This window comes from Rhododendron vialii, chromosome 13a (assembly GCF_030253575.1).
Source record: "Rhododendron vialii isolate Sample 1 chromosome 13a, ASM3025357v1".
Taxonomy (NCBI): Eukaryota; Viridiplantae; Streptophyta; class Magnoliopsida; order Ericales; family Ericaceae; genus Rhododendron; species Rhododendron vialii.
Genome location: NC_080569.1, coordinates 10,944,358 through 10,954,693, shown reverse-complemented (window position 1 = coordinate 10,954,693; position 10,336 = coordinate 10,944,358). Strand labels below are relative to the sequence as shown.

The following is a 10,336-nucleotide window of genomic DNA, read 5'->3' as shown; positions in this document are numbered from 1 at the left end:
AAATTTATGAACATTTTTTTGTATTTTTTTGAAATCCGAGATGGATCCTACAAAAAATTTAATGAATAATGTAGTGGTTGGAGATAGTGTACCTAGACTTATTACTAGTATATTCTAATGGTGGGTGTTGTCTTTGGTCAACAAGTAATTTTTTGGGATTTGCACGCAGCAGAGCATTATCTTTTTCGGATTTTGATGTCAATGCTTGTATGAGTTGATTATCCAAGTATATCTTTGACTTTGGGGTTTATCTTTTGGAAAAATTTTAAAATGACACCTGAACTTTTACTTTAATGTCATCGAAACACCTGAACTCTACTTTATTTCAATTAAATACTTAGACTTTCAAAATCTCCAAATTGAGGCACATGCCGTTTGCCTCCATCCATTTCCTTCACATCGGCTGATGTGGCTCATTTATGGTGATAAATGGCCCCACTAGATATGTTAGGAAGTGAACTCAATGCACACAATCACAACTCATGCCAACTCTACTTCACTTCTGGAGGAAAAACGGGGAACCTAACCTAATTCATTTCCCTCCATTTCTCTCACTATAAGTATCCATTCTCTCTCACTACTCTCACTATCAGTCTCCATTCTCTCTCACTGCTCTATAACCTCTCTTCAACACTAGACCTTCCCCTCCCTCCATGAAAAGCACTCAGAGTTCAACTCTGAAGAGCATTGACAGTTCAAGCATGAAGACCACTGATAGCTCAACCATGGACGACAACCCTTGCATTCTCTATATCAGTGAGCGTATGATTCGCACTTCATGGACTGATGCAAATTCGGGTGGAAGAACTCTAACTTCCCAGTGGAAGAAGAGAACAACGTGTTTTGTTGGGTCATAGATTGAAGTGTAGGGTTTGATGTAAGAATGTGGGTTTAGTGCTCTTTTGCCCCCTGTTTTAATGTAAGCAATATGTTATGCTTATCTATGAAATGATGTCTTAATGGTAAGGTTGTTTTTTTTTTGTGGTAAAAAACAGATTATTGTTTGGTACCCAAGCACCACTATTTAGTGAGAAAAAAAAACCTGTTCAATTACTAATGAATAATAGCTAATTCCAATTGGTACACTAATTTATACCCAAACTTTAAAAATGAAGTAGGGTTGACATGAGTTGTGATTGTGAGCATTGAGTTCATTTCCTAACATGTCTAGTAGGGCCTTTTAACGCCAGAAATGAGCCACATCAATCGATTTGTGAAGGAAATGGATAGAGGCTAATGGCAGGTGTCTCAATTTGGGGATTTTGAAAGTCCAAGTGTTTAATTGAAATAAAGTGAAGTTCAGGTGTTTCGGTGACATTGGAGTGAAAGTTCAGGGGCTATTTTAAAATTTTCTCTTATCTTTTTGACCCGACTAATTTGTTTAACCGAACTAATAGTGAAAGATTTTATAATTTTCATAGTCCAAGCAATCATGATAGGATCAATAATGGAGTATCATATTCTAACCAATTAGGACTAGTTTAGTTGACCATCCTTGCACAAACAATCTGCGCAAAAGAGGTTAATGAGTCAACTATTGCCGAATGAAAAAAAAATTGATTATTACTTTTCCAGTATATTAGTGTTTCGTTGTTAGTTTATTTCTTTTCCATGTGGGCTATTTCTTGTATGGTTATGTCGGGCTTGATTTTATTATTGCCAATTTTCACATAATTAATGTAGTATTTCATTATTGTAACTCGTTGAATGAAATTTTGACGAGTCGAGCTTGAGCCAAGCTCGCTTGGATTTGAGCTGAACTTGAACTTCTTCACAAACCTTAACAAATAGAAAATATTAGATATGTTATGCTTTCATCCAGATCTAGAACTGCAAATTTTGTTGATGGGATCGGGAAGGGTTTTTTTTTTTTTTTGTACGTCGAAAATTCAATTAACTTAAAAAGCAAGGTTCACAGTAGAATCATAGTGAAGGGTTTGAAGGTATACAAATTTCCGAATTTGTGAGCTCCATCCCCACTGCCATTCCTAGAATCTCACCAAACCGGCTAGCAGATATTATTTCAATAGCCCGAAATTTTGTTTGAGGCACTAATTTTTGCAACTGCAATCGCAAAAATCAAATTGTCTTATTAAAATAAAGATTTTGAACAAAATCTGTATTATTAACTTCTCTTAAAAAAAAATCAATATAGCCTCCTCAACAATTCCAAACAAGATTGCCAAGCTTATGGCAGCAAAGGGCGTAGTGTACTATCATGAAGTCAAATGTTTGGCATTACATTTTCTTATTACAAGCAGGGGAAAGAATACAAGTATTAGAATTATATCAAATTGGAAATAGGTTCACAATTCTTATAAAACGAACCCAACTTATAACCCCGTTAGAAAGAGAAATAATCCCAACAGATACTCGTGAAATAACAACACTTTTTTAATTATGTATTTTATTTGGTAAGCTAATATTTTCTTTTCTAAAGTTGTTTTATTTAGAGAAGAAATCTCATTTGTTAGAAAAGTTTTTAATATACTAGTAGTATATTTTATAGGAACCCAAACCATTAAGGGTTCTTAACAGTATTGAGTGTATCCAATTTTATTTTCTTTTACACGAATACTTATTTATTTTTCAGATTTCACTTTACCTTATGAAACTCTTAATTTATATTCTTTCAATTCTTTGTCTCCTTCCTTTTCTATTCCAGCAGAATACCTTCCTATATCTTTACTTTACCCTACTAAACCCCCTAATTAGATCGAATCAGAACCGAACCAAACCAAAACCATATTGGGAAATTCTGTATTGCAAGGCCTTGCAATGCACCCTGTAGAGCGTATACGGGCTATCGATTTTGATAATAAATGATTGAGATATAATTTTTAGTTATGACTGGTAAGAATCATTTATTACCGGTCATAATTAATTTTTAATGTGGATCGTGGATTGATGAGATCGACGGCTGTGTGTCGCCCTACACGTGCACTATATGGGGGTGCACTACAGCACCCCCGAATCCCACCAAAACCGAACCGGTCTTGCGATTTGGTTTCGGTTAGTTTCCATACATATATTGGTTATCTTTTGGTTCATAATTTTCTAGAACCGTTTGAAATTATCCGATTACTAATTTTTTTAAAAATCAGACCAATTCAAGCCATGTGCATCCCTAGAATGCACGAAGAAAGGGTAAAAGGGAAAATACTGGAAACAAGGTTTAAAAAAAAAAGTCGGTTTTTTATTTTAATTTTATCATCAATGGAAAAAGTCGGTTGGAAAACCCCAACTTTCCTCATTCGGTTACTACGATCCTCATTCCCCTCTCCCTCTCTCTCTCTCTCTCTCTCTCTCTCTAACATCTCTTCCGTGCGTTGAATATAAAATAAAAAAGTAAACAAAATACTACTACCCATTGAATGTCAAAACCAGATCTCTCCTGGCCGCATTCTCTCTCTCTCTCTCTCAAATCTTGAAAGTCACATCCCCTCCGTTCCTCCCTACTACTTTCTCTCTCTCCCCATCCTCGCTCTCTCGCTCTACACGTACACATCCACGCATATATATTGCGAATATGTGGCTTTATTTTGGTTCCAATACCTAACAAGTAGGTAGAATAGAATTCTCTTTCTTTCTTTCTTTCTTTTCTTCTGGTACATCAGATTCAATCAATGCCAATGGGAAGCAGCAGCAAATGGAGGAAAGCGAGGGTTGCCCTGTCGTGCCTCCACGCCTCCAGCACTGTAGAGGACTCTTCTTCGCCTCCCGCCGTCCAGTCCGCCGGCCGGAGGTCCTTCGGCTCCGGTTTCATCTCTCGGTCGCTTTCGGCGGCGGCGAGATCTTCTGAATCAACAGAGGTTCGTGTTTCTTTAGAATTATAGGTAGTTTTTGCTTAAAAATGTCAAATTTAAAGGCGCACCTGTGCCTGCAACATGGCAGTGTTTGATTGATTCTCCCCGGAGGCACTCAGGATTTAAGCGAGCGCCTGTGGCGGTGGGTTGCTGCGCTAGTTGTTCCATAGGTTTGCATTGCTTTGGTGGATGCACAAAATTTTATGCATCTAGAGTAGTACATAACTATATCTTCGTACGTGTATAGTTTGATTGAAAGTATGTAGGATAATTTATTTGATACTGTTTTGTAGTATATGTTGTTAGAAATTGGTATTGCCTTTCATATGTGGAAAGGTTTGTTCACCCGTTGGATTTACTACCGTAAAGATTTGTATGTGCTCTTATTTTGCGAGTATTTTTATGTGGTTTTATGAATCAATATCTGAGGTAATCACATTCAAAATGTTTGGGTTAATAGTTAATACTGACCAAGAAACATTTTTTAAGGATATTAAATCTAACCTTTTTATTTTTATTTTTAAAGGAATTGAGCTTTTAGTTTAAGATATCTTTTGGAAGCAGTTAGATTACTGCTTTATTTAGGATGTGATTTTTGGGAAAAGGTCTTTCCATTCCGCCGCAAGATTTCTGAAATCTTGTTAATTGGGACCCTTTATATTTTTTCAAAAGCACTAATTTCGATTTTCTGCTAAGAGCTATCTAAAAAGTATGAATTTCAACTGTTAATTGTTGACTCATTTCTGGTGTCGCCTTTGCCTTACTGGATTGTCCTTTGTAGATTTTTATGTTGTTGGGGTGTAAGTGAAATCGTCAATTATGTTTAGAGATAAGTAACTGTGGTTAAGATTCTTGTTTGCTTTACTTGTATTGCTAAGTTTGTTTAAGGAGTCAATTCACGAGGGTTCTTACTGTAGTAAGAAGGATTGTGTCTGAGTTTGACAATGGTAGACAGCAGAATTGATTAATAGGGTTCTTCATTTGTATTTTTCTAATATACATGGGGTTAAATGTTTCAAATTGCAATGCAAGTTGTTATTATAAGCGATTTTTTCAAGCCGGCAAATTCTGGGAGAATGATAAAATGGTGATGCGTGAAGACGGGCTGGCTGTTGGTCTGTCTCGTAGTTTTCAGCTCTCAATGGCTTGACGGGGTAAACTATAAAAAATGAGAGGACTATGCTTATCTTAAGTATAATTTTTTTAACTTTATAATTTTTAACTTTATGAGCAAGTTGGCCGCCTGTGGGTGTACCCAATCTTTGTTGATGAGTCAAACTGTTCATCTTTTTACTTTGCAAAGAACTGCATTGGATAACATCTGTTGTTAGGAAATAGACCGCATATAAGCTCAAACACATATATGCCTCTGATGTGCCATCAACATTCATTTGCACCTCCGATAAAAAAAAACATTCATTTGCACCTGAGTGATTTTTTTCAGTGAACTCTTAACTCTTTACAAGATAATCTGCACCATCATCTGTGGCCTCGACGCCTCGTACCAAGAAGGAAAACTACAGTAAACTCTTACTTTTTTCCCTTTCCCTCCTTCCAAGGGGGAGCAGGACAGGAAGTGCTTTGTCTATTCACCAGCTGCACTACTACTCCCTCTCTCCTTTTCATGGTAATCTTAGAAAAGCCTGTTGACCACTGATTGGGAGCTTTCCTACAACAAGCTTCATCAAAGGAAGATGGGAGCTCAAAAATAACAAAAAAAAAAAACCTGGATGCAATGAACTAATGATTTCTCCTCCTTTTAATAAATTGGATTTGGAATTTTTCCCGCCCTTTTTATTGTATCAAAAGCTTCATCATGAGTCTGAGAGTACCTTGTTTGCCCTTTCTTTTAAAAAGTTATAAATTGATTTTCTTAATTTACCAGTATATTCTCCTCCTTTTTGAGTAGATAAATTGTTCCTTTTTAACCTATAGTAATCAATTCAACACACAAGTGATCTGGGGTATGTGATGTGCAGGTTGGATTTATTATATTCTTTTTATGCACCTGGTTCAATAGTGTGGCTTATCAGTAGTCTTTAGCACATTTATAGATTTGGATGGCTTTGCAATCGAGGCCATCTAAAGGAATACTTTGACTAATATTTCCTTCATGATGGTGTATTTAGGATCCAATACTTCAGACCACTTTTGTGTATTATAAATTGATGGAATGAGTCTCTTGTTCCGTAGGATTCTGCTAGTATTTATTTGTTTGAAGCAGCTGCAAATGCCAGTCATTCTTGTTTCATAGAAAAGCTTGTGGTTACAATGCTTCTTAAAATATAGAGAGATGCACTTCATTTTCGGCTTTATGGATAACTAAAATGTCTCCAGATTGTACAGGTGGAATTGCATTGTTAGTTTTATGCAAAGCTAATTGAAAAAGTCCTTTATATTTCCTACTTTTAAGTTTTTGATTCATTACAGTTTGTATGTAAATTGTAGGGGACTTGTGCGATATGCCTGACCACAATGAAACCAGGCCAGGGCCATGCCATTTTCACCGCAGAATGCTCCCATTCCTTCCACTTCCATTGCATCACTTCAAATGTGAGTCATGGAAACCAATGTTGCCCGGTTTGCAGGGCAGAATGGAAGGAAATACCCTTTCATAATCCTTCCAATCTTTCCCGTGAAAGGGAAAGGGAAAGGACAAACACTATTGCTATGCCCCGAGCGAATAATGCCTTTATGTATGGTTTAAGACAGCTTCCTCCTCCTCATGAGCCCACCAGTGTTTTTGATGATGATGAACACGTTGATCATCAACCTGAAAATGGCTCATTAAATGGGGAAGCAATAGATGTCAAGATATACCCAGAATTCTCAGCTGTATCAAGATCAGCCACTCATAATAACTTCACCATTCTAATCCATCTGAAAGCTCTTTCAAGCAGAAGGCAGAATTCGCGTGCTCCGGTGGATCTCATCACAGTGCTCGACGTAAGCGGAAGCATGGCGGGTACCAAGCTTGCTCTACTAAAACGAGCCATGGGATTTGTGATACAACACCTTGGCCCATCTGACAGGCTTTCAGTAATTTCCTTCTCTGGCACTGCCCGCCGCCTATTCCCACTTCGTCGAATGACCGATGGCGGACGGCAGGAAGCGTTACAAGCCGTTAATGGGCTGTCATCAAACGGTGGGACGAACATCGCCGAGGGCTTGAGGATGGGTGCCAAAGTGATGATGGACCGAAAGTGGAAGAACCCAGTTGGGAGTATCATACTGTTATCAGATGGGCAGGATACGTATACTGTCCCCAGATTTGGTGGTTCCAGTCCAGAAAATGATTACTTGTTGCTTTTATCATCCTCCATTAATCGGAACAGTGATGCGGGCATCAGTATTCCAGTTCATGCTTTTGGGTTTGGTGTGGACCACGATGCAGCAGCAATGCACTCTATCGCTGAAAACTCGGGGGGAACATTTTCTTTCATAGAAGCCGAGAGTGTGATACAGGATGCTTTTGCGCAGTGCATTGGTGGGCTTTTGAGTGTAGTGGTTCAGGAATTACAGGTCAGATTTGAGTGTGTAAACCCAAGGATGAAGCTTGGTTCAGTAAAAGCAGGAAGTTATAAAGCAACATTGGAGCCTGGTTCAAAGACGGGTATCATAGATTTTGGAGACTTGTATGCTGAAGAAGAGAGGGATTTTTTAGTAACAGTTGATATTCATCCGGTTGGCGACTCGTGTAATGAGATGTCGCTGTTGAAGGTTAAATGTAATTACAGTGACCCCATTACAAAAGAATCGGTGACTTTGGGAGAAGCCAATATTAATGAAGTGAAGATTCAGAGGCCTGAAACTACCGGAGGAGATTTGGTGGTGTCTGTGGAGGTGGACAGGCAGCGCAACAGGCTGCAGGCAACGGAGGCGATTGAAGAAGCAAGAGCCGCTGCTGAACGGGGGGATTTATCTGGTGCAGTGTCTGTTTTGGGACGGTGTCTCGAGGCATTATCGGAAACGGTTTCGGCTCAAGCCGGAGACCAGCTGTGTGTTGCTTTGGCTGCAGAAATAAGGGAAATGCAAGAAAGGATGGCGAACCAACGTGTTTATGAGTCGTCCGGAAGGGCATATGTTTTGTCTGGGTTGAGCTCGCATTTGGGGCAGAGAGCAACGGCGCGTGGGGATTCTACGGACAGTACAAGCATGGTCCAGACATATCAGACCCAGACGATGACAGACATGGTTACTCACTCGCAGAATTTGTCATCGTTTGGCGGTTCGTCCCCATCGGTTAGACCACCTCAATCGTTTTCTGCCCAACCTCAACCAAGGTAAACTGATCGCGTGCTTACTTTTGGAACTTATTTCGTCTCTGATTCTTGTTTTTTGTTTTGTTTTTTTGGTGGTTTCTAGAAAGTGGGGCATTATTCGAAGACAGTGACTTAGGTATTCTTTGGCTTGAATAAAATCTTGGGGGAGGTGGGAAAGACGGCTTTGGGGGATCGTTGTGAGTTGGGAAAGGTGGGATGTAGGGCCTAGAAGTTCAATTTTATGATTTTGTATATAAGGAGAAGTAATTCTATATATATTAAAATAAAAGGTATATAAGGAGAAGTAGTGTTATTTTTGTTTACCTTTTCCGTTTGAGGAGATTTGGGGGGGTATATCCTTGTAAGTGTGGGGACACTGAGGAAAATTTCTTAATTGAACATATCCGCTCTTGATTCTTAATTGAACATTTCCTTTGCAGCAGTAATGCATACAATTCAGTTGTTCATTTTAGTTTCTCAATCAGTTTCCACGCTTATCGATACTATTATAATATGGTGTTCCTCGTTGCTGAATACGGGGGTTTGGACATGTGAGTAATGAATAAAGTACCGAGTCATCTCTTCAGATAAACGGCTTAAATTGCGCAATGCCTGTTCCTCTGTCATCCATCCCCATGGAATGGTGGATAAAATAAGGCCGGGTTTCTTATTTTATAGTAGCGGCCACAGCACCCTCTTGTTGGGTTTCACTTCACTTGGACAGAATTGCTGGGGAATTTGACTTTATACCAGTCAATATTCTGTTTATGACCGTGCGAACAGAATACAATGTAGGACTAATGCACAGGATGGTCTAACCCTTTGCGCATCCAGTGGGCACCCCAATTGTTTTTACTTATATAAATCCAGAGAAATGTCAATGCTACAGTGTACTGAGGGAGTTTTTAAATAGAGTACTTTTCTATGTGAAAAATTCTGTTTGTGAATCGTTCACATGAATCATGTGGCAGCATGACTGATGATCTCAAGAACTCAGAACCATTAATGGGCCAGCCTGATAGCAGCTTGAAATGTGACTTTTTGTGGTATGAGCTGTTGGACTTCAAACGGGCCACTGGGTTTGGTGGGCATTTGTGAAAGGTTCCCTGCTCCAAGTTTCTTCTTCTTCTTCTCTCTCTCTCTCTCTCTTTGGGCAAGGTGTTGGAGAGAGCAGACCGGAGGAGATTTTGCGGCTTTAGTCGAAACTGTTTTTGTTAATGCCAAAACTATTGTGCATAAAAGTCTTATACTTTGCAAATGGTACAAGCTTTTTATGCACAACAGTTTTGACATTAACAAAAACAGTTTTGGCATTAACACCACCCACTATTAAAGTTGTTCATTATAATGTTAAACTTGCCCACATCTTGGCTACTACGGCTTTGAGAAATATGGGTTAAACATTGTATGTGGTTGTTTTCATATTTATGTGTCATGTGTGATGCATTTCCTAAAAATAAAAGTTTGAGTTTTATTGCTAACTAAACCAAACCGAACCGAACCGAACAGAACCTTGTGTTCCAATAAAAAAGGTATAGTTTTAGCAGTTTTAGCATTATCATTTTTCTAAACAAAAACAGATTGGAAATAACCCAACAATAATCTAATATCTTCTATCACCGGTTGGAGAAGTAAAGCAGCCTTGGAACATCTCGAAGTCCAGTTACAAGTTCTAAACAATCCGTGTAGACAAGAAGATTGACAATATCGTTTTGTTGCGCCCATCGCAGAGCTTCTAAGCAAGCCACCTATTTTATAGTACTACGTTTAATGTGGCGCAATGAAAAGCCCATACTATTGCAACGCGCACTGAGAACTTTGTGAGAATAATTGCTAGTGATAAAAGAACCTATTTGTGAATCTTGCTACAACCAACCACACCACACATAAGAAGTTGCACCCACACTTGCGCAAAATAGTCACTCTCTCTCTCTCTCTCTCTCTCTCTCTCTCTCTCTCTCTCTCATACACTTCACACTTGAGAGTGGTTTAATCACTAAATTTGAGTGCTCGGTTTGGAATTGCTTCATCGAAATCTGCAGTCAAAGCCGGAAAAAAAGAAAAGAAAGAAAAGTGAACCAAATCAAAAGAGGAAAAGAGATGAAGTTTGAGTTTGATACATGGCTCATTGAGTTTCCCTCTTTTTATTTTTGGGAATAAAATTCCTTCCAATGGCTCGATTACTTTCCTAAAGCTATATATAGATCTGCTGGTTTCAATTGTCAAAGATTACTACTTTTTTTATTTGCCCTCGCAGCCCTTTACATG

General features: G+C 38.7%; 1 protein-coding gene and 1 long non-coding RNA gene across 4 annotated transcripts; one reads left to right on the top strand and one right to left on the bottom strand.

The window, feature by feature from the left end:
• Positions 1 to 3,387: 3,387 nt before the first annotated feature.
• On the top strand, positions 3,388 to 9,530 carry LOC131314927 (E3 ubiquitin-protein ligase WAV3-like). Of its 3 annotated transcripts, XM_058343871.1 has the most exons (4): positions 3,389 to 3,812; positions 6,255 to 8,089; positions 8,172 to 8,237; positions 8,271 to 8,345. In XM_058343871.1, exons 1-3 carry the CDS (start codon positions 3,627 to 3,629, stop codon positions 8,197 to 8,199), a joined length of 2,049 nt encoding a protein of 682 aa, XP_058199854.1. In that variant the 5' UTR covers positions 3,389 to 3,626; the 3' UTR covers positions 8,200 to 8,237; positions 8,271 to 8,345. The 3 variants fall into 3 exon arrangements, with proteins under 3 accessions (XP_058199852.1, XP_058199854.1, XP_058199853.1); XM_058343869.1 differs by lacking the exons at positions 8,172 to 8,237; positions 8,271 to 8,345 and adding an exon at positions 9,040 to 9,530 and having other exon boundaries at positions 3,388 to 3,812; XM_058343870.1 differs by having other exon boundaries at positions 8,172 to 8,549.
• Positions 8,247 to 9,051, bottom strand: LOC131314928 (uncharacterized). Its single transcript, XR_009196536.1, has 2 exons — positions 8,925 to 9,051; positions 8,247 to 8,888 (listed from the first exon to the last, which is right to left on the bottom strand). It is a non-coding gene; the product is annotated as an uncharacterized LOC131314928 (long non-coding RNA).
• Positions 9,531 to 10,336: the final 806 nt, after the last annotated feature.